The sequence below is a fragment of the Colletotrichum abscissum genome, assembly GCF_030869225.1.
Source record: "Colletotrichum abscissum strain IMI 504890 chromosome Unknown Scaffold_16.1, whole genome shotgun sequence".
NCBI lineage: Eukaryota > Fungi > Ascomycota > Sordariomycetes > Glomerellales > Glomerellaceae > Colletotrichum > Colletotrichum abscissum.
In genome coordinates this window covers 742,379-769,086 of record NW_026850054.1, presented here as the reverse complement: position 1 = coordinate 769,086, position 26,708 = coordinate 742,379, and the positions used below count along the sequence as shown (strand labels likewise).

The following is a 26,708-nucleotide window of genomic DNA, read 5'->3' as shown; positions in this document are numbered from 1 at the left end:
GGTTAAATTATATTTCTAATTATAATAGTTAAATTAATAAAAAAAAGAGAAAGTTAGTATTAATTTAGAAATTTAATTTAATTACGGTATATAGCTAACTATATAGGGGCTAATTAGAGGCCTTATTTCTAATTATTATAGCTAGCTTAACTTATAATTAAAACTTCTTTTTTATACTTATTACGTAAATATTTATATAGTTTAATTAATCTCTTTGTTAACTACGGTTCGAACTAACTACTCTATAATAGGGATACTAACACTACTAAAGTTCTATTGTATTTACTTATTGTGTGACTTAAGTAGTATGCATCTTGCTGACTGCGGCGTCTTCGAGGACAACTTACTTCCCGCGTTTCCGTTAACCCGAGCCATCGATCAGGTCTTCGACGATTCAATCTTGGAGGTGGACTGCAATGTACCCACTTACAACAGCACAGAAATGATCTCACTCTGGAACCTGAGAACTGGTTGCAAGAAGAAACCCACCGATCATTGTAGCAAGGTGAAGCATTCAATGAACAGCGAACTTGAGGCTGTTGCGGCTTGATAGAATTTTGAAAACAAGTAGCACTAAATCAGGCAGTCTGGCTTCGACATGGTCTAGAACGCATTTATCGCACTCACTTGTTCCTATCATCCTATCTAAGCCATACTATACTTAAAGGGAAGGGGTGGCGACACGCTCGTACGTCTCTTCCGCATGCTTTTCCGCATCAAACTCGAGTATCCAGTCTTCTCTTGGCAAAGCAATTGTTGTTGGATCCTCCTTCACTTTTTCCCAGTCTGTCTTGTGCCACATCTCACGAGTGGAGACTCCAGTCTTCTGCACCGCCCTCACACGATCGTATCTATGTTGGGTATTAGAATACCGGGTCAATAATTGCTGAAGGGCAAAGGATTCTATCTTACCGGATTCCTTGGTAAGAATTGAGCGCTGTACGAATGTCTTTCTTGCCCGCACGTTTCAGGCATACTGCTATAGTAACGCCGTCTTCCATGGCTTGAGTCGCGCCTTGGGTACTTGTTGGCAAGAATGGATGAACGGCGTCTCCTAGTAAGGCAATTCGTCCGCCTCCGCTGACCCAATTAGGAAGTGCATCGCGATACATGAGCTTCCAATCCACTAGTGATGGAGTTTTCTCGACGATTACTCGGCACATGGGGTCCCAACCCTCGAGTGCGCGGCAAACATCCTCGATCTTACCGGGAAAGGACCATGATTCATCGATGTCGTATTCGTCTTTGTGTGTTAGTACCCAAGAGCAGTCTCGACCTCCCTTCAGAGTAGAGAACAGGAAATGGGCGTCTGGGCCTATCCAGCCATTGAAGGTATCGCCATCCTCACAGAATTGTCTGGTGCGAGGATCTGCCAGTAAGGCGTCGGCGGAGAACCTACGACCTCTCAGAATTAGAGACACCCTCAAACCCCGGCAAATAAAACACCAAGCTTACCATGCCCTCCATATCGCATATCCGCTGCTTTGTGGCTTATCTTTGTGGCCAAGAACTAGTTCCCTCGCTTTGGATCGGACCCCATCCGCAGCAATGACGACGTCAGCTGAAACCTGTAGAAGTACACATATCAGTACGATGTCGCGATGCTACCGCATCAATATCTGACGAAACGGAGATATTGCTCACCTTGCTTCCGTCTTGAAGCTGGATACCTGCAGCATCTTGGTCCTCAAAGTAGTCAGTGACCGGTTGGCCAAGATGTATTGGAATCGCTAGTTCATCCTTCGCATAATTGTAGATGACCTCGTGCAGTTCTCCTCTGTGGCCATTGAGGACAGGTGCTTCGGGATCTGCAGGCGGTCTTTTCTGAGTGAGAACAACTTCACCAGTGTCCCACTTGTGAATCCGGAAGCCGTATTCATGTAGATCGATGCAAAGCGGTTTCAACTTGGAGACGACGGCTCCATTGGACCATCGGTGAAAGATGCGGCCAGCATTCGCACCAAAAGATATGATGTCCCCCAATTGTTTTAGCTCAGGGAATGATTCATAAACCTTAACGTCGTGACCTTGTCGATGGCACTCAATTGCAGTTGTCAGTCCCCCGAAGCCGGCGCCAACAACAATGACTTTGACTCCTGTCTTCGTTTCTGGCTTTGCCATGGTGGTTCCCAATCCAATCAGCGGAGCCGGATTTTGTGGTGTTAGCTCGAAAAGCCTTCGAAGAAAACAAATATGAATACCTCAAAAGAGGAAACGGGAATTTACAGAAGAAGGAAAACACAGGACTCAACATCTGCCGAAGGATACAGTTTATCCTGACACATCTGCCGTGGGGTTGCCATTCTCAGGTATCAGATACCCCACGTCTTCGAGGTATTTACTACCCCACATCCGCCAGGTGCAGCGGCAACGGTTATGATCTCCCGGCCGATCATTGGGACATTGCGCAGACTTCAAGCCTCTTGAGAACAATCCCAGGCGTTTCGATTCAACCAGGCTTTTCCTCTTTGAATTAAGAACTGCTCCCCATTCGCTGCACCAAGAATTTGACAGCTCCAAATTCAAACTAGTGTTCGCCCTCCCCACATGCGTACAACCTCATGTCATCTTCTCATAATCATCCGAGCCAAGTTCGCTTTCATAACTGCCGATCTCAGGGATTCGAGACGAACCTGTATGTACGAAGCCTATAGAAACACTCGGTAGCCCCTCTTTCAGACTTTGGAATAAAAGATGCAACATTCAAAGCAGTGGTGGTCTACTACTGTAGCTGAACCAAGCGAAACATGACCAAAATGGCTGCTGATGGTATTCGGGCTCACTTCTGGTGCTTTATGGCGTGCGGTATGATCGCATTGTCTCCATTTCAGTACGGATTAGACTTTGGAATCATTGGCGGTCTACAGGCGATGCCTGGCTTTCTCGAGGTTGGCTTCTTTCTCCCAATTTCTCATGTTCCGACGTCCTCCTTCAATACATCCTTTGTCTTGAATAAATGCTATTGGAACTGACCTGTTGCTCCAAGGTCTATGGCTATGAAGACCGAAACACGGCCATCGGGTGGAATATCTCCACCACCCGACAACAGCTCATATCTTCTTTAATGACACTTGGAGCATTTCTTAGCTCGGTGCTTGCTGGAGTAATCGCAACCAAATTGGGAAGGAAGATGTGCCTGTGGCTCTCTTCCCTTCTATGCATTGTAGCCAATATTCTCATGATGACCACATCACACATCGGTCCACTCTATTTCGGTCGCTTGCTCATCGGGCTAGGCAATGGAGGTTTCATGACCTTCTCTCAACTTTACTTACAAGAGAGCAGTCCGGCAAAATACCGCGGGCTATTCCTTACTATCTTCCAGTTCTGTGTAACGATTGTGGGTATTCAACTGCTGGAACTCATGCTATTTAGCAGGCCTGGAATGGCTAACCGTACCGCAGGGAACTCTCCTCGGCACTATCATTGACTGGGCAACCGCCCAGCGCCCTGATAGATCAGCTTACTTGATACCTCTGGCTACAATTTACGTGATACCGGTTCTCTTGGCCATCGGTCTTTTCCTCATACCCGAGTCACCGCGCTGGCTGATTCTAGAGGGCCGTGTAGATGAGGGTCGCAAAGCTCTTGGGTGGCTCAGACCTACTGATGCAAACATTGACGATGAAGTTGAAGAAATTCAAACATCCATCCAAGAACATATCGAGTTAACAAAGGCCGTCACCTTTTGGGACATGTTCAAGGATCGAATAGACCGAAGACGCTCCATGATCTCCATCGGCGCCGTATCTCTGCAGGCCGCATCAGGATCCATGTTCATCATTGGTAAGTTCCGAATCCATTTCACGTCAGTTTCATGAACTCACTCAAGCTATACAGCGTATAAAGCATACTTCTTCTCTGTTGCGCAAGTCGAACACCCCTTCGCTATGACAAATGTTCTGTCTACGGCTGGTCTCTTGGCAATTCTTGCCAATGCTTTCATCGTAGTTCGCTATGGCCGTCGCCGGCTTATGCTCATCAACGGTCTTGTCATTTGTGGCTGCTTGCAACTCATCATGGCTGTAACATACGACAAGCAACCACATACGATTAATGCGGGGAAGGTTCTTGTCGCAATGTCTTGCATTTTCATGGTTGCTTTCAACGTAGGTTTTGGATAATCAGAGTGGATACTTACCTTTCGGCTTCGATTGACTGACTGCCCTGCAGGGAATGGTGGCACCATACTCCTGGATGGTTGCCGGAGAAGCCCCGTCACAAAGACTTCGCAGCTACACATTTGGGGTTGCTTCGGCATGTGGTTACCTGCTGGCCTGGCTTGTAACCTTTACTACGCCTTACTTCATCAACCCTAGTGCCCTGAATTGGGGCCCTAGGTACGGCTACATTTGGTTTCCATCTTGCATCATTGCAGCTTTGTGGGCCTTCTTCTTCCTTCCCGAGTTCAAGGGACGGACTCTCGAAGAAATCAATGCCATGGTAAGAACTAAGTTCTCATCCGGGACACTTGGCACGCTGCAATCATCTCACTAACAGTTTCAGTTTATCGAACAACTGCCAGCAAGAAAGTTCCGCCGCTACGAAGTTCCAGGAACCAGTCAGCCCAAGACTGTTGACACTTTGAAAGATGATATTGATGTCGCTCAAATCGAAATGGTCAATCGTTCTTGAAGTTTTCACAGCCACTAGTGCTTTCAGCTAGTTCATCAAACTCTAGATCTAGAACCTATCATGTGCGAATCCCCTTAGGATACAGTATACGTGAGATAACCATGTTCTGTGGTAGACGTAGCTGCTTAGGTGTTTTGGCATGATATGCCCTGAGAGACAACTGTTGTGATGCCAAGATTCTCATAATTACATGCAGGAAAGACTAAGTAAGCCAATTAGAATCTCTAACAGTGGTGAGTTAGCATTAATCTAGATTCAAGACAGAATGCGAATGACAGCTTTCATGGCTCTTTTGACAACTGACTTCCACCACCCTTTTCGTCCTGCAGCGTGGCTCTGGACACTCGAAATCTCCCCATTACCACAAGCATAATCCATTTCCAAGTCATGCTTCATTTGGCTTCCTTCTTCAAGTTCCTCCAGGTGCAGTTTCCTCCTGACATTGTAAGCTCGTATGTACCCAGAGAGACTTGTGCGGATGCAATCAATGTCCGTGCTTGACAGCCCTTCATCTTCCACACACTCGTCAAGCATCCGTCGGTGTATGAGAACAAGACTCCGGGCTTCAGTCAGAATGAGGCATGCCGAACATTTCGGGAATAAGTACTGCCGGTCAAGATCGGATGTTGCTGTTGTTGGACAGAACACATGATCTGACCCGCGAGAGAAGCAGGTGCCATTGGCGTGCTCATATTTAGCCACGTAGAGGATCCTGGCGCAGGATTTCTCGCCAGTGATTAAGCAGGGCTCGTCTATGTGACAAGCTCGGTGTTTGGGGTCGCAAGCATCCCACAGCCCGCTTCTTTCATAGGCTGCGAACAAGCTTGCCTTCGGACAGGATCGCTCCTCAGCCAGGGCGCACAATCTTCCCACAACACAGCTATCATGAAGACTTATGTCACGGAGCTCGATATCCCAGTCGATTATGTGGTGTTCGCGACAGGAAGTGTTGGTGGCGCGCTGGGGTTGCAATGTTGCGGACATGTTTCTGTCTCTTCGTGTCAGCTACTTGAACATGGCGCACGTGAGACTCGCGAAAGAAGTGGAATCAATCCTGGAAACATAAGAAGACGAGGGTAATAGGACCGTAGCTTACCTTGCTTGTTTCGATGGGTTGAGTGGCTCGTCCGGAGAAATCGGCTGAGAAAGCAGGCGGCCGTGTGATCCAACAAGACGAGGGATGGTGGAAGAAAGTGAGAGATGAAGACGCGGCATTATTATATTCTAAGCTAGAAATCTATTCATTGATCACCGTACACCAGTAGGGATTTTATATCCCAAAAAGACGCCAAGAAGTTGTCTCTTTTCTCCTTTTGGGGCGCCGAGGTCTGCCTGGCCGGGTATCTGCCTGGCCCCAGCTGCCCAGCCATGCAATGTCTCTGCCTTCTGGTATCGGGCCGTTCGTTGCTGAAAATAGGCACTGTCTTGGACCTTGCACAATTCGCCCTGTAGACCTCATAGACACATTGCTCGTTCTTGGCGATGACTTGAGATTTCTTTGAGGTGAGACAGGACTGTAATGCGCCAGTTCAACTTCCAATTTTTGTGAGATTCATCATTTCTAGGATGTTACGTATTGGTTACCATCTTCCATCGTATACGACTACGAAAGGCCAAGTCCAGTTGACGTTTTGAGGCGTTTCCACTGTCATGTAGTGGCACAGATTTAGGTCTCACGAAGGATGGAACAGAGGACTGTGGGAAATAGGCAAAGGCATCCCTTGTGTAAGGCGTCCAGTAGAATTCGGTCTAATGGCTGCGTGGCTGCAACTGATTTCGGTGTAGCACGAAAGTGTCTCAGGACGTTCTCGGGCTACGGTGTTTGAATCATTGGCTGGAAGCCACACTCAACTACGTGCATTGAAGTGCATTTGACAATCCCCGTAATTCCATTCCTCGTCTTGGGCCACCGCTTCAAGGCAGTTTCTATCCCGTTCACAACAGAATCTCGTTCTCTGCATTGCGATTCTCTTTCGAAATCCTCGACCAAGATCCAAATAAATCATCTCATTAGCTCTGTCAACTTGTTCATGGTACCTAGACCAGCCTTCGCCGATGACTTCTAGGCTCTGTCAGATTAGCCAATTTTGGCCATTTTATTGGTAGCGCTATCTCGCCTTTACAATGGTCCACCTTACGAAAGACAAAGTGACTCTGGTATTTTCCCGTTCAATCGTCCAAATGTCCTATCTGTCTTACTTGCGGTTGCTCTGGATGATGTGACATCTACGAGCCGATGTCTCCAGCTAGGGCAACAAATGTCTTGGCCACTGTCTTGCCTAATTCCCGAGTCCCGAGCGTCGGGATTTGGCCTAATCTAAGCTCAAAAGAACAACGTGGTTTACACATTTGGTCAAGCTTCATTAGTATCATAAGGTACTTGCCACTGACAAAAATGTGATCGGCAGTGGTGTCTCAACTGGCGCCTACCACCACCCCATGAATATATCAAATGAGCGGAAATATGACTGGCGCATTTAAGATTAACTATGTCGAAAATGGAATTCATTCATTTACCAATTTTCATGATTTCAATTCCATGTGGTATGTAGGCTAGCGTAGTATGATAAGATCAGTCGGCAGTTGTTGATGTCGTCGACCATAGTACACGTCTGCGGCCGAGGTCCATTCACGGTCCGATAGCGGAGACACGGCGAATCGATGTGCACCCGATTCCTCTCGCGGTTGATTCCGGTCAAGGCTGCCGCTCTGACGACCCCGCATCCTTTAAACGCCTGACAATCTCCCTCAGTAATAGATCGGTGTATTCTCCATCTGTCGCTGTTCCTGAGGTGTCAAGTAGAGAATTTTTCAGCAGCAAACCGAGCGATTTGCGGATGCATCTCACAGACTAGGCGCGAGCAAAAAGAGAACCAACTCTCCGCACGAATTTTGAGCTGCGGCATTGCTCTTCTCATCCCGGAACTCGAGTACCCGAAGATCATCACCAATTTATACTCTTTATCATGGCTGATCTTCAGGATTTGGACAGGCACCTAGCCTCACTACAGGCAAGTCCTGCAACACTGGCTGTTCTCAAGGACCTTCATACCCAGGCTCTCAATGAGCCCCCGTACGTCAGCACAGATAGTCAACCTGCTTCAGTGGCGCTGGAAAGATTCGTGGCCCTGGAGCCGGACAAGTGCGCTCTGGTTTACCTCCTCCTGCGCGCTACGGGGGCAAGACATGTCGTCGAGGCCGGGACCTCTTTTGGCGTCAGCACTATCTGGCTTGCCCTCGCCGTAGGACAAAATGCAACAGCACAAGGTGCCAATGGCAAAGTGATCGCTACAGAGAACGAGCCTGTCAAAGCCAGGAAAGCTCGAGAGCACTGGAACAGGGCGGGGCCTGAGGTTGAATCCTGGATCCAACTTAGAGAGGGTGACCTGCGAGAGACGCTGAAGACTGATCTGCCTGAGGAAATTGACTTTTTATTACTTGACAGTAAGTTTGCTTCCCTCCCTGAAAGCTACATGCTGGGCTGCTATATGCCATGTATGGCATGAATCAACCCGCTGAAGACTTGACAAGTCTGGTCGCGGCTTGCGATGCCTACACTCGCTCTTGTGAAACCGCATCTCAAACCCGGCGCCTTGATCGTCATTGACAACATCATCTCTGGTCAAGCTGGTTACAAGGATCTGATTGAGCATCTGGACGATCCTAAGAATGGGTTCAAGACAACCACGGCTCCATATAACGGTGGTTTGCGAGTAGCTGTATACCTGGGTCATTAGATAAGTTCAGACTTGTAAAAGAGGGCAATTGAGGTGATGGGCAAGTGCAACCATATGGTTATACATACGCCAAGATATCAATAGCAAGAGGAGCTCCCCGGAGCTTCTGGGCACATTAGGACAGCCTTCTTTAGACATCTACATCCCAAGTTTCGCGTCTTGTTCAGAGGGCCTGGACCATTCCCTCATGCTTGACAACCCAAGTTCCGTCTTTCGGAAACCCAGGTGCGTGCCCTTCGGAGCCTGCCCATCCCGCTGCCATATATCCGATCGCTAACAGGAACCCCCCGTTTCCAGGGAAATAGGGCGGTGGAGATGGACCTATAGCAACCTCGTTAGCCGATCGTGTTGGGACCCGACGCTCGGTGTAGTCTCGTGGTACGCAAACTAGGTACACTCGTTCAGCATGCTGCATTACTCACTTGGACCAGACCTATGAGCAAAACCTTGATCACCGAACGTCCAGTAACCGAAATTAGTTAGGTGATATATGGCTCGCTCTGGGTTCCCGATACGCGCCGAGTTGATGGCCAATACGTTTCGGCCCCAGCCTCTGATTTGGGCGTCACCCCACACATCCCATACCTTGTCTGCAGTTCTAACACCGACTTCTGCGTTCACCTTGTGCATCTATCGTCAGCTAATGAAGCAAATTGGGAGTCTACCTCGAAACCTCCGTAAGACTTACCAGTGGGGTGTCGGGTACCATGCCTTGCAACATGATGACGCTTCTAGGATCTTTGTTGAGCTGAGGGTTATCCCACCAGGATGCATTTACGCCGCCGCCGATCCAGGGAGCGAACAGGCCATCATACTCAGGAGGGGATGCCATATTCTCTGCCACTCTAGACCACGCTGAGGGGCAATCTTGTTCAAGTCTCTTTTTCCAGTTGCACGCTGCATTGAGAGCCCATTGCCAGTAAGCAAGCTCGTAGGCCAAGTTAGAAATCTCTGTAGGGGACGAATTCTCCGTGACACCCTGAATAGGTGGTCCTAAATCATATTTGCCACTCGCGTTGTTGAACCAAGCGAACGATGCCATGTACTGGGCAGTTGACGTGATGGTACGGTCCCATTGTTGGAGAGTCTCCCTGCTTTGGTTGGCTTTGTAGGCTAGTTCGGCAAGATAGATGGGGTGTGGTTGCTGCCATTGAAGATACGCCCTGGTCTCTCCAGGAGCGATGCCCTTGGTAACAAGCTCCGTCATCTTGGGCCATCTGGTTATCCACTCTGATCAGCAGATGAAGATCTCAAAATTGGATGGACCTGTAAATCTTACCTTGCGCCATCCCATCCCATGCGACGGGCTCTTGCCTCAGCGCTAGGCAGGAGATCCTCATAGACAGCAGGGAATATCCGATCAAAGTATTTTGATCTTCCCCAAGTCGCCCAATGAGCACAATGCCAAACAACCATCTCCATGTGAAACTTGCCCCACCACCCGTTATACACCAGACCACTTTCCTGTGGTGGCTGGCCAGTGGCTGCGCTGTTGACTCTCATCGCATATTGTGAGAGTATGATGCGTCGCTGGAGCTCCGTCGCGTTTGGGTTCGACGACTGGGTGAGATCTACAAACCCCCCTTCTTGCCAGTACCTCTGCCAATCAAGACTGTTCCGCCGGCGAATCGAGGAGGGCAGTGACGGTCTTTGAAGCTTGAGACTATACTGGGCAGTGAAGGACAATCCATTCGCTCTGGTGACATTTTTTGCTGAGGCGGCTGGGAACAGTCCATAGCGATGCGCATTAGTCGTGTTAGAATTCTGTTTCCCGATTCTCCTCAAAGTCAATGGTGTTTCCTTGGGCCACCGCAAGTTCTGGTAGTATGACGTTTCTTGCATTGTGTGATGGATATGAGCTGTGTCATCAGAATCAATTCCGAGTTTAACAATAGAAGTCGTGTGATTGTCCGGGAATTGGTAGCTTCCCATGAACACCTCAAAGTCTGATGTCTTCTCAACCTTGTGGATCGGAGGAAACGGAAAGTCAAATTCAACTCGAAGGGTTCCTTCAAAGATCAATACGGACTCGATGTCGAAAGTAACGGAGTCGGTGTCAAAATCTCCTTGAGTAACCACTTTCACATCCTCACCATCAACCTTGAACGACGAAGTAGTAACACCGTTCCAGAGGTCAAGGACTTGGCGGGGTTCCGTGATCGATGATAGCGTCTCGTTCTTGTAACTCAAGCTGATGCGGCCAAGATTGATGCGGTTGGGGTTAGCACTCAACCATTTCGATATTTCTGGCAGCTTCGGATCTTCAAGGTCGTAGATAACTTCTCTCCCATGCGTAACTACAGGGACGCCCGCATATTCTTCCAGCTTTTCTCTAGTGAAATACAGCGCGATATTAGTCTCCGAAGGACGCGAGTGTGCAATTGACTGAAGGGCCAAGGTCTTACCCGTTTTGTGGCAACGCATCCTTATGCCATCCCCAGCTGGAAAGTGTGTTGAAAGGTACCAACGATTGCGTACCTGTGATGTCAAAATTGAACGCAAAGTCTCCATTTCCAACCTGAAGAGGTGTTGTGGTGTTGTCTATGACTTTAGGCACCTCTGTTCGCACTATATTGAAAGACTCCACGATAGCTTTTCTGTGAAAATATCAGTAATGCCAAACATGAGAATATGACGTCTTTTCCTAGACCAATAACTTTCTTTCCTCATACCTGTCAATGGCTGCAGCTGCTAGGGCCGGCGCTAGCAAAAAGAATTGCACGAACATCTCACAAGGTCATGATGCCAATTACTGGCTAGAACTTCAGTGATGATTGACTAGATAGGCATCACTTTGAATACTTCTGAGAATTCGACGGATAAGCGTGCAGACATATATCCGTGATATCGCGAGGTAGAGACGGGTGACTCGGTTCAAGTCTACCCCGAACGCGGGGTTACGGCCCCTGCTGCCGTTCCCAATTTCCAGAGGTCCCACGACGGATCACTCAAAAGACGAATGGGATTAGTTCCGTCATATGTGCGGTGCAACCCACGCCCTGATGGGGCAAATAAACTTTAATGAGCATGCGAGAGTGCTATTAAATATGAAAAGCGTGAGCTAGAAGATCTAGAGACTGGCCGAAACTGCAATTGTCTTGTCAATGAATAGTCTTACGGTCTCGTTGAATTCCTCCTCTCTTTCCCACAACGGCACATGGCCACAGTCTTTCCAAGCAATGTACTCCGGCCCGTCTCCCAACGCAGCCTTGATTAGCTCAAAATGCGGAAAGGTAATGGTTTCGTCAAAAGTCCCGTGCATCACCAAGATTCGGGTCCTGCCTACTTCGTCCCCTATTCTTGCGAGATCTGCGTCGCTCTTGTGGTGCCATCCAGCGGCAATAGCCTGTAGCACGACGCCTTTTCTCCGAGAAAAGTCGGTATCTTCGCAACGCTCTGCGAGTTCCTCTGCCACAAAGCGGTCAAGGTTGGTGGGAAAGGTTTTTTCTGGGTCCAGGGATCCGGTGTCCGGCGCATTGAGATAACTCCTAGTGAACAGCCTACTGGCCTTGTTCTTGAGCTCTACGTCAACTGCTGTGGGAAGAAACATGGCGACTCGTTGTTTCATATGCTCGAATGTGTGAACGGTTCGAATCAGGCGGGGAGCCGTAGAGATGAGGATCAGCGATTGCAAACGTTGAGGTATCAGAAGGGCAAGTTCTTGCGCAATCATGCCACCTAAGCTGATTCCTGCAATGTTCAAGTCTCGCGGGTAGTAATGAGAATCAGTATCGAGCCAGCCAATGTGCCTCAGCAGTTCGACGAGGTCCTTTGCCATATCCAAGGTGCTGTACCTGCAATTTGGCTTGGCCGACTTGCTCACCCCGCGATTATCGAAGACAAGGGAGCTGTACTCCTCGCCACGCAGATGCCCAAAGTGTCGATTCTGACGCTTCCACAGGTTCCGGCTACCACCGAGGCCCATGATCCAGACAATTTTCTTTGGTCCTCGGCCGTGAACTTCGTACCACATAGGGAATGGCCCACCTGGGCGGGACTCGGCCACTGTCGCGAATCCCGATAGCCTGGGTTTAAGATCCCATTGCGTCGTCTTGTATGCGGGATGGCGAAGAATCTCTTCTGCTGAGAGACTTGTCGCTTTGGTGGACATCTTGTTACTAATCGATGAAGCCTAAATTGCGGGCATAAAAATTTGGCGATTGTTGGCTTCAATGTTATGTCAAGCAGTCAAATATGACGGTCTGCTAAGTCTTGGGATAGATTTGGCTCACTGGGGATCCTGCATTATCTGGACTGTTCATGTCCAACGTGAGCGGTAGATTATCATCGGCATGGTCGGTAATGCTCAGTTACTGAAGGTTCGCGGTCGCTCGGATCTGTGTTTCACAAGAACCGAGGCCGATGCTACCATGAGTGGCGCACAAGCGCCGATGCTCCAGGCCTTCGGACGATCAAAAGAACAACTGGGAGCTTCCAATACTGATGCTCTAGGTTTCAATCGGCACGCTGAGAGCTGCCATGTTCAATCACGAAGGTTGTTCAATTATGGACAAAGTCCAGAAACAACGGTAGACATAAGGCTTGAAGATTGAAGGCGCCCCGACGCAGTATGCCTTATTGGCGGAGGCTTCATGTTGGGATGGCGCAGCTATGAGCTTCAATACCATCCTTTGGCATTCCCAGTGCGACATTCAATCAAGTCTTTGGGATCGGACGGTCCTTTATGCTCTCCGCTCACCTCTGTCCCTGACAATCTTGATATTTGCCAGATATTGTCAAGTTCTCTCAATCGAAAGTCTCATATCCTAATTGAAACTACCAGAGCACGATAGACTGACATGCACTCATTGGGTTATTCGTTGAAGCCCCATTCACGGCGCGTCTCGTGTCAGCGTCCTTACGCTTGACCTGGCCAGAACATTGACGCCTGTTATTGAGCGCGCTGCCCCTACTCACTTCCAACTGTAGGAGCCCGCGTCGGCCTCGCTGGGAGCCCGGGACCGCCACAATCATACCACAATCATACAGTGACTCGAGGGCCTGCAGATTCACGTCGCGGCTAATAGACGCTTCGTCTTTTGTTGTCCTCCGCAAGGTGAGTCGCCATCTCTCAAGACCGAGCACGTGTCTCACAGGTCCAGCTGTTCATTCAGTCAAAGGATAGCTGCCTCCATTGGCGCCTACAAAGCGACGCGTTTCGCTAAGCGCCCTGTCTGGGGGGACAAAGCAAAGGCAGTTGGGGTTGACTCGCAACGACTCAGACAGCCAAGCCCTGTCGGCTCCAGTGTTGGACAGCCTACCAGATGCGCGCCAGGGTTTGGAGAATGAATGATTGGATGTGACTGTTCAGCGCTGCAACAGTAATAGCGCCAAAGCTCAAAGGACTGGTGTTACTATTTGCGTTGAACAACATTGTGAGGTTGGACTCATTGGATGTTGTTTCCGCTCAAGAGCAATGGCCTTTGTCCATTTTCATCTTATAAAGATGGTTTTCCTGGTGTCCTCGATGCTGTCTTGAATCATCTTTACTACGACATTTCATTCTTCTCTCCACTACTTGGCGCCTGTGTTTCCTCGGAATTTTTTAAGTACTTTGCACTGCCGGTCGGTCTCGCCTTTTTTGCATTATTTTCTCGTTACAGCATCGTTCGATAGGCTTCCCGTGGCCATCTTCCAACTTTGCGTCTTCCTCTCCATTTTTGTGTGCTTTTCGCGATCGCATACTTCCAAACCATTTCCGACATACACGTTCTTTCACCTCACAACGACAATGGGAAAGTTCGGAAACGCTATTAAGGCCGGCCAGAGTGCCGTTGAGCTCGGCCGCAACGTGCAGGGCCTCGCCGGCGCCGCCTCCGAGTTCCGTAACGCGGATAAGGCAGAAATGGGTCGCCAAGCCGGACGCGGTGTCTTCAACGAGGGCGCTGCAACGGGCAAGACCATGGGGAAATCATGGCTCAAGACATTCGAAGTCGTACCCCGCCTAGTCTGCCGCGGTCTCCAATTTCTCTTCGCTCTCATCGCCTGCGGCTTCTACGGCAACCGTGTCGACGCTGACCGCAAGGCAAACGATGGCTTCTCGCCGGAATGGATCTTTGCCATTACCGTGGCAGGAGCTTCAGCTGTCACGGCTGTTCTCTTCGTCGCTGCCACACCGCTCGGCGCTATTCCCTATGTTGGCAGCAGAATCAAGATCTTCAAGACCTACCGTGCTTTCGCTTGGGACTTTGTCCTTTTCGTTTCTTGGATCGTGGTGTTTGGCATTTTTGCAGCAATTTTCCTTCACAGGGAGAGCGACAACTCATACAAAGGCAGCAAGACGAGCTTGATGAAGGTTGCAGTCTGGATCGACTTGGTCAATGCAATCTTTTGGTTCGTTTCTGGTGTTTACGGCTGCATCAAGACATTTTTAGGAGACAAGACGGACGCAATGACCGACAAAATTGGTCAGAAGTTATTTGAGAAGAAGAAAGCTAAGGAAGTGCCTGCCAAGGAGGCGGGCTACGCCGAGAGCGTATAATGCGCCAGCTACATACCACATAATTGTTTAACAACAATTCGATCCTTCAATCACCGCACTAGATTTAGCTGTAGAAAGAGACTTGATAAGATATCACTCAACGTACACAAGAGCGACACTCAACCAGTCCTGTACAGGGCCATTCGCTGACTCGTTGCGTTCTCCTCATTCCCAGCTCTCGTACTAGATGTCCTAATCGACTACTGCTAACAAGAAGCCGTCCAAAACCGTGTGACCCTCATGGACCGTATGCGCGGTTGATATCATGGGAACAACCGTCGCCGTGACTCTCTTATCCTTTCCGACGTGGGTCAACAAAGACTCTTTCCCCTCCTTCGCCTTATCTTGACCCAAGATGTTCCACACGACATTATCGACGTAGATGCATCCCTTCGGTCTGGTCAATTTCACTGCCCAGTCAAAGTACTTCTCCTGCTCGCCCCATGATGCATCGCAAAACACCATGTCAAATTTGCGGCCATCTGCGGCCAGCTTGGGTAGGACGTCCAGAGCGGATCCGAGTATGATCTCGACGTCGAGCCCCGAGACATTATCAAGGGCTACATCGCGATGCTTTGGGTTGATCTCAATGCTAGTGACTTTCGCTCCCGCTTCGGCGAGCCAGATGGTCGAATACCCGCCGAGGGTACCAATCTCGAGAACTTCCTTGGCGCCTATGAGCTTACACTGAATGGCGAGAAATTGGCCTTGGAGCGGGGCAACAGTGATCTCTGGTAAGTTGTGCCTCTGAGAGTTCGCGATCGCGCTGTCCAATTTCCCGTTTGGTGGGAGAAGATTCGTTCGAGCGACGCTTTCGATGGCATCCGCAGCCGCGACGGTGTTTTGCTCCTCATTGGACATCTTGGTGGTGTTTCAGGTGATGGTTTTCAGTTATGACTGTTTGTTGTGTCTCCAAAATGACTCCCCATCACCGTCGCTGGCGGGACCGGACTTAAATACTTGCCCACGTTGGTACGCTTGACCTACCTTTACTAGCAGATGGGGCAGACGAAGCACTTCACCAAAGGTACGTCAAGTATTGTAGTTGAAGCTCGGAAACCGAGCAGGATTGCTTCGGCGAATTGCATTGCTTGGGAACTTTTGCTCTTACATCACAAGCTATCGAGTTTGGAGTACATACCTACAACACAGCTTCCAACGGGTTCGGTCCGATCGGCCGCCGAGATCTATACGAATTTACGAAGAACCCCCTCTCGCGTTCAACGATGCATGCGAAACCGCCGAGATATGCCACCGACTTGCGAAGAATCAGGAATTTTATTACAGATCGCGATAAGACATTTCGTGCATTTGATGCAAGGAATTATCTAGTATCACACAGCGGCCCGGACCAAGTATAAAAGCCGGTTCCGGTCCGCCCACCGTGGGGCCGCAGAAGTAACTCAGGCCGAAACGCGACGAGCGGGGCCGAGACGGTGTGGGGGAGGAGTTTTGTTAGGCAAGCCAAGGTTTCCTGAAGATGCAACACCGCATCGCACACAAGTGTGGTGATAACTTTCTGAAGCGATGAAACAAGGAACTAGTTCATGCTCAAATACCTCAATGTAAGACGGTATTTGAAATATTACCTCGCTCTCGGTGAGTCTGTCCAACTCAGCACGAGCTGAAGACTGGTGACAACATGCACGTGCCCGGCCCGGCTCATGCCTCCATGTCGTTACCTCCTACCGTCTTTACACAGTACTTTCGCACACGAAATAGATGGGAAACAAAATCTATACAATTTCTTCGATGTCTCAGAGAGTTAGCTAGATTGCAACTGAAAAAGTCTGAGTAGAAGAAGGGTCTATTAGCTTCAAGGTATACCACCAAACACAGGTCGAGCTGTCACGCAACTACGCCAGAGTATCAATTGAAAGGGAGAAGAGAAAAGACAGAATCGTTTTGCCCAGAGGCCAAATTGGGTACGATACTGGAATTTTTTTTCCCGGAGCAGGGTCAGCAATATTGTCACATGGTACGATAAAGTTTTCTCAAGGTTCAACATCAAAGGTCTTCCATCCTACGGGGGGTGTCCAATGAGGTATTTCAAAAGGTGGGCAAGATCGATTCTGCGATAGAATCGTGTAAACATCTTGTCCTAGAAGCCTCCAGTAACACATGTAGTGCCGAGACCTAGTAGAATCCGTGTTGATGATCGCGAGTGCGACATCTTCGATCCTTTGGGGTTATGTGAAACAGCCTTCAGCTAGCAACAAACAGACTATGCCTTAATGTCAACACGGGGATAATTTCGCAAAAAATGGCGAGAGATCTTAGATATAGCGATGAGGCTAGCGGGCCGCATTTGGTGCCCGCGGATTGCGTCCGGCGCTAGAAGTCATAAGGTCCACTTCGTATGAGAATAAGGGGGTCACTCAATGCATCTATCTCCACCAGAAACCTCATCGCGAACCAGGCACAAAATTCGTGCAGTGCCACCAATCACCTCGCTGGATTTGGTCAACACTACTCCTCTCAGCTTCTCAAAGCCCTGAGCGTGGTTGTGCGACCTATTCTTAGCCACTGTTTAACTCCATCGTTTTGCATTACTAGAGGATTGCCGCAGTACATATAGACGCTACCCTGCCCTCGAATTCCGCACTATTCAACCTTAACCCTTTTCTTACCCATCCTTTCCTCTATTCTACCCTCTCCCTTAAGGGATTACTAAAATTATAGTTTTAATAGCTTATTAATAAGCTAATATTATTATTTAAAAATAAGTAACTTACTCTTATATATAAGTACTAAGAGTCTTATTATTATAAAAATAGTAGTAAATATACTAAAGTACTTAAAAAAGCTTTTTAATAAATTTTTAATACTATTTAAAACGATTATCCTTAAGTTATAAGAAAAAGCCGAGGTACTATATTAATATAGCCCTATTCGTTTTATTAGTATTAATAATAGTTTTTTTAATATAAAATATATTACTAATACTTTATAGTTACGTTACTATATTTTATAAATCGTACTTAACGTTAATAAGGATTTTAGTATTATTTTTTAGTTCGTTTCTTAGTTTCTTTATTAAAGCCGTTATTGTAGGGTTAGTTTAGTTATTAATATTTTAATAAGCATTTTAACTTAACTTAGAGGCTCTTATAGCCCTTAAAGAGAGGCTTTTAAAAGACTTATAATTAAACTTTTTATTTATTATAAATAAAGTTATTATAATTAAAGCTATAGCGTTACGAACCTTAATAATAAGTAGTTAGTAATATAGTTATCTTTTTTTTATAATAAGCTTAAAAAAGTATTTTAATTTAAGTACTAGGTAAGTACTATACTATTTTATTAAAACTATATTTTTATACTTATGACTTAGAAAGAATTAACTTTCTTCGATAACAAGGTACTTAGACCTATTCTTAGCTTTGTTCTATTTGGGCCGATGATTTACTTGGGCGATGTCACTGGCCGAAGGGAAATTTGCGCCAGAAGTTATGGGTATGGCCTGGGCCAATTGACAGCCAAACTCGCTAACAATTCGCTCGAGTTCGACGGACGTTTTGAATCCATTAAATTAACAGTGGATTACCACATGTAGGTACGGGTCCTGTATTGCCTCTCGTTGCCTCTCATTCACTCATCAACAATTACTGTGCCGGTCGCGTTGCCTAGACCACATTGTCCCCGCGCTTCGTCTCAACCTCCATTCCAAACTCTTTCTGCACTCTGATCGCCCCGAACCCACTCTTTGTCACGATCCTTTTTTGGCTGTGATCGTCTGGCAAGCTGTCGCTGCTGATATCGCCCAGATCTCTGCCGTAAACCCTTGTCTCAACCCCAGATCGACTAGCTTGGCTGATGTTCTTTCTCGTGGGGTCCCTCTCCCCAAGCTCGAGATAACTGTTCTTGACAGCGGCTGAGGCGGCTGGGTCTTTAGATGACTTGTTTTTCGAGCCGGTGAAGGACGTGAGGCGGGCGAGGGCGCGTTCGAGTAAGGGTCGACATGCGGGGAGGTTGGCGACAAGCATTCCGATGCCAACTTCTGCCTGTGCCCAAGCGAGGATAATGCTGAGGCCTTGCAGGAACTTTTCGGCATCGTTGAGTAGGAGGAGGTAGTTGAGTCGAACAATCGGAGCCACGGATGCACTAGGAATGTTTAGCAAGGGCAAGACGTTTAAGCGCCGAGCAAAACTTACAAGAAACCCAAGCCCAGAAGACCGATAACAGACGCCTTGACCTTGTTCGCCATCTGCAGTCTCCAGATGAGAGCAAAAGGCATGATTGCGAATATCCAGTCAGTTGAGATCGATACTGCGGCAACCAAGAAGGACAGGGCGGTCTGAATTTCTCGAGGTCTACATTCGCCTGGCATGCTTTGATGCCAGTTTTTCCTAGTACGTCTTGTCAGCACGTGCAGAACGACACCTAGACAGGCTAGAGACTCACTCAACCGGCGAGCATTGGAAGAACAAATACATGCCAGTACCTCCTGTGCAGACTGTGACTAGTGCGAGGCAGGTGTAGATGACGATTTGGACCCAACGTTGACCATTACCGATGCGTAGCAGAGTGAAACCAAGGGACCACTTGAGAGTAACCAAGGTAAAACACCAGAACTCCTGGAAAACATAAAACCACTATAGATCCGTCAGTTGACTACATACATTGGATGGTGTCACCCTTCAGGTGGAGCATAACTTACGAAGTATGAGTTGGCAACTTGTTCTGCAGAAAGGGTGCTATCCAGTTGCCCAACTCCGCTCCAGGCCATACCTAATAAACCGATTTGCGACACTGCCCAAACCGGCTTCGATATGTTAGTCTAAAACGACTCAAAATCACTCCGCATTGCGCGCATAATCAGAACGTACAATAGTAGCAACCATGGCCCAGTCATCCGGTCCCCATGCTTTCCTCTGCGCCCGAATCCAAAACCGCAAGACCATGGTGATGATGTCGAAAGGCAGTGGCACCAGGACTGCAGCGGCCATATCCTTCGACGTAGCCGCGCCCATCTTGTCGAAGTTGCGGGTTCGTGATCACTGAAGAACCTGCTTCGTGCTCCACGGGTTCGTTTCGAGGTGAGAGAAAGAGTGCCACAAATCGAACAGCGAAAAGAACAGTAAAGACTCGAACGACCCAGAAAACTTATAAGAGAATGCAAAGAACATAGGAAAAGCAAGCACGGATCTGAGAATTACTTAATAGCGGCCCAACTTCTTCTGGCAACCAAAGCTCGCATAGGATCCACCGACCCCAGCCCCGGGATCACTGCCGTTGCGGCACTGTGGTCCTCCTTGCCACAAAGGGGCGCTGGGATGAGCATGGTAAGTGAATTCAACCCCCTTGCGAAGCTCAGACTGTCCAATTTCGAAATGATTCCGTCGGCAAAATGCTCGTGTTTCCTGTCCACTAATCAGGAACGATGATGTGCTTGTCAGTTGCCTCGCCCTGACAATAGATGTAGGAACACAACAGAGGCGGAGTTGGTTCCGAGATGGTTATTGGACTCTACTTGTGAATTCCCTCAATTGTACCATGGGTTCAGCAGAATGTCTTCCCATCGAGAATGATGGAGAGGTTATGTTCGGTCTCTTTGTCGTTCTTCCTCCTGAAGTTTGCCCAGTACGCAAAGTTTAGGCGTGTCTTCCCAGCTTCCTAGCTTTCAAGGATTCTTTATGTGACATGTGATCACTGCTATCGTTTGAAGCTATCAACGCTCGCCCAAAGTCAAAAACGTGGATAGTATTGGCCGGCATTCTATCCAGCGTTACAGTCGATGCTTCGCGAGATCGGTGGTTTCCAACAACAACGAATATACACCATCCATGCATCGTCGCACTCATGCCACTGTCCCGAAACGTATGGCCCCCATCTTAAAGTAGATCGATGCCAAATTCGGCAGATCCCTTCCGAGCATCGGGGAGTTCTTCAAGAGTTTCCGGCGGTGTCAAGCTGCGAAGAATCTTGGCCTGACCCATAATAGTGGATTATTTTCTTCAACACGCTATGCATACTCGTGGAGACAGGAATCTCAGGAGTGTCCATAGTTTCCATAAATGCCCCTCTACAGTGCGCATATGATGGCCAGCATCAATGCAAAACCTGGTCGGCTAGGTGAAGAAATGCTAGATTGGCAAGCCATCATGAAAGCGATGAGCGCTACATTGGTCGTTTTGGATGTTGAAGCAGAAGACTGTCTCCTGGTTACACAGGATCAAGTAATATCAATGATTAAACCAACATACTTTGGGAATTGAGGGAATTTTTAACTGGCCCTGGACTTTCCCCCAAGGTGTTCATACTTCCGAGTTTCACGACTGGTTTATGCATATTGAGATCGGCAGAAGCCTTTGGTAGTTGACGTGTCTGCGTGGAGAGCCAAGATTCATGATCCTGCTCAGCCCCTAGTCGAGACTCCTCTTCGGATCCCACCCACCATGCGGCCCGGCGGCACTGACCAGTTGGCTAGTTCACGAAGTGGACATGCAAGCATCGGGATGAAGCAGCAGCAACAGGACACAATATATAAAGCACACAATTATCACGTGGAGAGAGGCATAATATTCTCCCCGCCTCCACGTCACATTGTTTATTCTGCTCTTCTGACATCTGAGAAAAATGGCTCCTTTCAGGGTTTTCGAGGGCAAGCTTGCCATTGTCACTGGTGCATCGCGAAGTACGTGGTTTTTTAAACTTTCCGGGTCTCTTCAAATAGGATCCTTTTCCATAGCAAGGATTCAACATTTGGCTTGAAATCACAGTGGACTGACTATTTATCAAGGCTTTGGCGCCGTTCTTGCTGAGCACTTTGCCAGCAGAGGTGCCAACGTTGTCATCAACTATGCCACCGAGGGCTCAACGTCAAAGGCTGAGGCCTTGGCCAAGGACTTTGAATCCAAGTACAACGTCAAGGCTCTTCCCGTCCGGGCTGACTTGAGCAAGCCCGAGGCGCCTCAGCAGCTTGTTGACGCCGCCAAGGCTCACTTCATCGATGCCAACGGCCGTTTCCAGATCGACATCATTGTCAATAACGCTGCCACGGTAAACGCTCAAGGCATTGACCAGCTGGACCTCGATCTTTTCGATGAAACATTCAATTTGAACTGCAAGGCACCCGCCCTCCTCGTCAAGGCCGCTTTCCCTTACTTGCCTACCGACCGCTCTGGTCGTATCGTCAATATCTCCAGTGCAACCACCACATGGGGTGTCTGGTGGCAAACATCATACGCTGGCACCAAGGGCGCTATCGAGGCCATGACCCGTGTCTGGGCACGTGAGTTGGCCGAAAGAGCGACCGTCAACGCCGTTGCTCCTGGACCTATGGACACTGGACTGTACTCTGGCCTGCCTGACGAGCCCCGCGAGGCTCTTCGCCCGTTAAACAACCTGACGCCTCTTGCCAAGGCTAGACCTGGTGTTGATAGCCAGGAGGTTCTCGACTTGGCGGCAAGCATTGGAGGTCGCCCCGGTTACTTGGAGGAAGTTGCTGGAGTTGTAGGAGTCGTTTGTTTGCCCGAGAGTGGGTGGATGACTGGTAACCTTGTGGGGGCCAGCGGAGGAGGTGCTTTTGTTCGTTAAGCGATGCCAATTACCTTGCATGTCGGATAAGCATTACTGGTGTTTGGAGCGATGATGTTCTCGTTTTAGCTCAGGCAGGTGAATGGATGAAGATCAACAATTACATGGGCGCAGATGGAGCGGCAGATCCCTCATATAAAAGCGCGCCAACGAACGAGGGAATAACGTTGGCAATGCGACAGTGCGTGAAGTTGCAATGGAGACAATTGTCGGAGAAACTGTCGTTTTCGGATCAGGTGCAAGCTATGCTTGTTCAATCAAGGGCATGGTATTGGTTTGTTGGATCGCCGACTTAGACGGATGGATTCCGTCCTTTCGTTTGGTTCCCTCACACATCGCTTAGATAGCAGCGCAGGGTTATCGAAACTCATTTCAGGCACCTGCTAAGATCTCAGGGGGTGCACTAGTAACTACCAACGATGCTACGGTCTCGGCGCCACCCGTCATGTTTAAGTTGACAGGGGATCATCAGGCGAGTCCGTGAACCCTACAGGAGCCCCATTGGAGGATTTGGCCCCCAGTCTGATAATCATCTTGCATGTCCGTATGAAGCAGCAGAAGTACGGATATCTCCTCGAAGCTTTGCAATCAATAGGGGGTCGGAACATTTTTCTTTGGTATAGAGAAGGCATAGCTGTCGCAACTTGATCGCTAACAAGGCGGACAAATGTGCTTCAGCAAAGCACTGCTTCTCACGACGACCTCGTGGACCCTGGTTGCGTGTATGTACATGCCCCCCTGGCTTTTAAATATGTCCCAAGTTGTGTCCAGGCAGCTGTGGTAGCCCTTGTTTCTGCTCAAAAGGCCTGCAACAGACAAAAGGATTTTTGGAAAGGCAATGATTTTCTTGACATGATGAATTAACAAATATGCTTATGGTGTGACTCGATGACATAGAGTTGATGTTATTACCGCCAGGCAACTTACTTACTCTCTAGCACGGGAGCCCGAGGTTTGATGGTCCCTTTTAAGGACTTGGCTCTCGTGAAGGGAATGGAAACGAAGGCAACCAAAGCTGGCAGCGAGTCTTGATCATTCGGTGGCCTCTTTCTTTCTGGGAGTTCAATGTCAACGCAACATGTTTCCGAATAGAACTCCCCATGGTCCACTGCTTGATCTACGCATCATTACGTGCTAGAGTCATGAGTATATCTTTGGGGCTAGGCGTGAAATGGCAAAGTTTGTTATAATTTGACGTTCATAGTCACCGTTGCGAATTTGTTTTCGCGACAAAATGCTTCCAGAGTAAGCTAGAGCTCGGGAGTAGTACGGGCAGAGCATAAGGTCTGTGAAGTAACTCTCAGCTGAGCAGTATTATGGGTTGCGTTGTCATTCCCCGCCCATACCCATGAAGCTCAGTTACACTACACTCGGAGAGTCACATTCCCAGATGCAAGGGGTATTTCAACCATCAATCAGTCTTGATTATTTGCGAAGTCATGATCGAGATCATGAGGTTGATCTAACATGAATCTGAGAGGTCAAAAGAAGGGCTTTTTGGTACTTAGTAGTCTCCCAATCAACACGTTCTTCGCCGATACTTATCTCACCATTGTGATAACTCACATTTTCCAATAGTTTGAATGCAATTGAGCCTCATTCGTGACCCGATTTCAACTGTTTTCACAGTGCGTGGGCAGAGAATGAGTATTATGCATGCCACGATTGCAAAGAACCTCTGAATCCTACCGACGCCGAAGGCTCGGAGGCCTCCGCCCAAAAGTTGAGATTCATTGCATCATGGCCAAATTCCTCGACGCGTATGGATTGCCGAGGGGAGTATCTAGCGTTTGGTCAAATTCAGAAAGGTCTTGTCAAACATGAATTACAGCAGGGTGTTCACCTTTAGTACAAGGCTTATGAGACGTCTGGCTAGTTGCAAGGTCGATGCCGCGATGGGGTTCTAGTGTTGATGATGTCACATTGAAATAGAATATAGACTATTTCTGTCGTTTTTATCATACACGGTGCTCAATTAAATGTTTTACCTACCTATCTCACGCGATGATTTGAAAGTACTCATACTGGGCTGCACAACGATTATATTAACGCAACGAGAGATTCCAAGGCAGTCAAGTGACCGCGACAACTTGATGCAACAGTTATATCACTCTTAAACCCAAATGAAGGCTCAAATTTATTTGAACGCTACGAGTGAAATGAAGCGCTGAGTTTGCCCTTGCACAGCGACGCCAGTGTCTGTTCCAATTCTCTGAAGCGAAAGAGTGGACTGCCAAACATCTGTGCCCAAATGCTTATCAACAGGAATTCGGAAGATCAATAGCACAAGCACATGGTAGATATATTGCATTGTATGGATGATTTCTTGAGGCAGTCAGTTTCGGTTTTGAATCATATGTTGTGTCCTTGAGGTTTGCTACGTTCACATAAGTAATAGCCTCTCTTATAGAGCACGTTTGGACTCAGAAAATGAATCCCTCACATCTGGCCTACATGCTGAGAACTTATTTAATTGAACAATCTATCATTATTACATGTGTGAAATTTGAAGTGCTAAGTATGATTCATCCTGAGTTGGAGCTCTATGAGAAAATTACCTTCATAGTGATTTATGTAACGGCGTATCTAATGTTTCGGAAAGGTAGCAGGCTCTATAAAGATATTACATTATACGAATTTCTAGTATATATATTAGCCTAATAACTCAGATACTAATAATATACCTAATACTTTAAGTATATATATATCGGATTAGAAGTTTAATTCGACCGCGGTATATAACTAACTACGCAGGGGCCAATTAGGGGCCCTATTTCTAATTATTATAACTAGCCTAACTTACGTTTAGAACTTTTTTTTTATACTTACTACGTAAATATTTATATAGTTTAATTAATTTTTTTATTAACTACGGTTCGAATTAATTACTCTATAATAAGGATACTAATATTAATTAGTAATTAAATTCTATTATTATAAATTAATAAAGTATCTTATTACGTAAAAAAAAAACGACTTCTTAATACTATATAAAATAAGAGATTTATACTAATTAACTTTATAAAAATAAATAAAAAAAGAAGTAATTTTTAAATACTATACGGAATTAAGTAATTATAACCCTTTATTACTTATAAGAAGTTAATATTTATTATATTAAATTATATTAATTAATAAAACTACTTAAGTAATTAGTTTTTTATTATTACTTTAAGTAGCTTTTTTACTAAATAACTTTTTTATAACTAGCTTATAATTAGAAATTAATTAGTTAAATTAATAAAAGAAAATACTTATATAATAACTATTTACTTAATTAATTAGTATAACGAACGAGCTTAATAATATAATATAAAAAAGTACTACGTAATTAAAAAAAGGGGATTTTTAAATATAAATATTTTTATTTAATAATAAAAGTAATTTTATAAAAGTTATTAAACTAAGAGATCTATAGTATATAAAAAAGTTTACTATTATAAGGATTTTATAAGTACGACGTTAAGTTTATAATCTAAATAACCTTTTTATAACTCCTTTAATTACTCCCTAAGTATTACTTAAGAATATAATATAAAAGATAGTTTAATAAAAAAAAGGGGGATTTAGAAGTCCTAATAATATTAAATTAAAAGTATTACGGATTTTAAAAATTAACTTAAGAAAAAAGTAGTTATTCTAAAATAGTCCTACGACTTCTTATTAAAGTTATTATTAGCTTAAAAAAAGGCTAAAAAAACGAAGATCTAAGGGGAAAAAAAAAGAATCCTTTGGAAAGTTATTAAAAAGCTTCTTTTTATACTAGCTCCTAGTACGAAATTATTAATTTTAAAAAATTAACTAAATAATAAAAAGGATTACTAATAAGTAATAATTACTTAATTATAATTAAATTATAAAAAAGACTACTTAAAAAATATAAAATAGGGTATTAAAAAGCTATAAAAAATAAGATTTTTAAAATATTTAACTTTATTAAATATAAGTAATAAATAGGTATTTTTAATAAATCCTTAAAGTTTACAATTTTATAAAGAAAAGAGCTTAATTTTATTAACTATACTTAATAGCTTATATAGTTTTTAATAACTTATATAGCTCCTTTATAAACCGCCCGGTATTTATTTTTAACTATTTTTATAAAATACTACTTTAAAAAAAATAAGTTAAAAAAAAAGGCTATTTAGAAATTATAAAAAGTACGAGGCTTAAGAAGTTAAAAATATATAGAATAATAAAAATCGGTAATTAATAAAGATCCCGAGACTAATTATTATATTTTTTTATAGTAATATAAACGTTTATTATTATTATTAAAAAAAGAATTATTAAAACCTACCCTTTTATATTAAATA

General features: G+C 46.3%; 9 protein-coding genes across 9 annotated transcripts; 4 read left to right on the top strand and 5 right to left on the bottom strand.

The window, feature by feature from the left end:
* Window positions 1-661: 661 nt before the first annotated feature.
* Window positions 662-2,121, bottom strand: CABS01_07592 (uncharacterized protein; the record flags this gene model as incomplete). The annotated part of the gene is made up of 4 exons (XM_060540954.1): window positions 662-851; window positions 913-1,395; window positions 1,456-1,568; window positions 1,645-2,121. 4 exons carry the CDS (start codon window positions 2,119-2,121, stop codon window positions 662-664), a joined length of 1,263 nt encoding a protein of 420 aa, XP_060403122.1.
* An 835-nt stretch (window positions 2,122-2,956) lies between these two features.
* On the top strand, window positions 2,957-4,635 carry CABS01_07591 (uncharacterized protein; the record flags this gene model as incomplete). Its single annotated transcript, XM_060540953.1, has 5 exons — window positions 2,957-3,340; window positions 3,405-3,786; window positions 3,841-4,109; window positions 4,174-4,443; window positions 4,507-4,635. 5 exons carry the CDS (start codon window positions 2,957-2,959, stop codon window positions 4,633-4,635), a joined length of 1,434 nt encoding a protein of 477 aa, XP_060403121.1.
* Window positions 4,636-4,890: 255 nt separating this feature from the next.
* CABS01_07590 (uncharacterized protein) lies at window positions 4,891-5,619 on the bottom strand (the record flags this gene model as incomplete). The annotated part of the gene is made up of 1 exon (XM_060540952.1): window positions 4,891-5,619. The coding sequence occupies one exon, from the start codon at window positions 5,617-5,619 to the stop codon at window positions 4,891-4,893; it is 729 nt and encodes a 242-aa protein (XP_060403120.1).
* A 1,982-nt stretch (window positions 5,620-7,601) lies between these two features.
* On the top strand, window positions 7,602-8,372 carry CABS01_07589 (uncharacterized protein; the record flags this gene model as incomplete). The annotated part of the gene is made up of 2 exons (XM_060540951.1): window positions 7,602-8,079; window positions 8,167-8,372. The coding sequence occupies 2 exons, from the start codon at window positions 7,602-7,604 to the stop codon at window positions 8,370-8,372; spliced, it is 684 nt and encodes a 227-aa protein (XP_060403119.1).
* A 163-nt stretch (window positions 8,373-8,535) lies between these two features.
* On the bottom strand, window positions 8,536-12,483 carry CABS01_07588 (uncharacterized protein; the record flags this gene model as incomplete). The annotated part of the gene is made up of 7 exons (XM_060540950.1): window positions 8,536-8,693; window positions 8,795-8,993; window positions 9,061-9,589; window positions 9,652-10,702; window positions 10,851-10,969; window positions 11,045-11,100; window positions 11,491-12,483. The coding sequence occupies 7 exons, from the start codon at window positions 12,481-12,483 to the stop codon at window positions 8,536-8,538; spliced, it is 3,105 nt and encodes a 1,034-aa protein (XP_060403118.1).
* A 1,620-nt stretch (window positions 12,484-14,103) lies between these two features.
* On the top strand, window positions 14,104-14,853 carry CABS01_07587 (uncharacterized protein; the record flags this gene model as incomplete). Its single annotated transcript, XM_060540949.1, has 1 exon — window positions 14,104-14,853. One exon carries the CDS (start codon window positions 14,104-14,106, stop codon window positions 14,851-14,853), a length of 750 nt encoding a protein of 249 aa, XP_060403117.1.
* A 192-nt stretch (window positions 14,854-15,045) lies between these two features.
* On the bottom strand, window positions 15,046-15,714 carry CABS01_07586 (O-methyltransferase; the record flags this gene model as incomplete). Its single annotated transcript, XM_060540948.1, has 1 exon — window positions 15,046-15,714. The coding sequence occupies one exon, from the start codon at window positions 15,712-15,714 to the stop codon at window positions 15,046-15,048; it is 669 nt and encodes a 222-aa protein (XP_060403116.1).
* A 2,765-nt stretch (window positions 15,715-18,479) lies between these two features.
* On the bottom strand, window positions 18,480-19,826 carry CABS01_07585 (uncharacterized protein; the record flags this gene model as incomplete). Its single annotated transcript, XM_060540947.1, has 5 exons — window positions 18,480-18,957; window positions 19,008-19,202; window positions 19,258-19,448; window positions 19,514-19,618; window positions 19,683-19,826. The coding sequence occupies 5 exons, from the start codon at window positions 19,824-19,826 to the stop codon at window positions 18,480-18,482; spliced, it is 1,113 nt and encodes a 370-aa protein (XP_060403115.1).
* Window positions 19,827-21,432: 1,606 nt separating this feature from the next.
* CABS01_07584 (short chain dehydrogenase) lies at window positions 21,433-22,392 on the top strand (the record flags this gene model as incomplete). Its single annotated transcript, XM_060540946.1, has 2 exons — window positions 21,433-21,490; window positions 21,596-22,392. The coding sequence occupies 2 exons, from the start codon at window positions 21,433-21,435 to the stop codon at window positions 22,390-22,392; spliced, it is 855 nt and encodes a 284-aa protein (XP_060403114.1).
* Window positions 22,393-26,708: the final 4,316 nt, after the last annotated feature.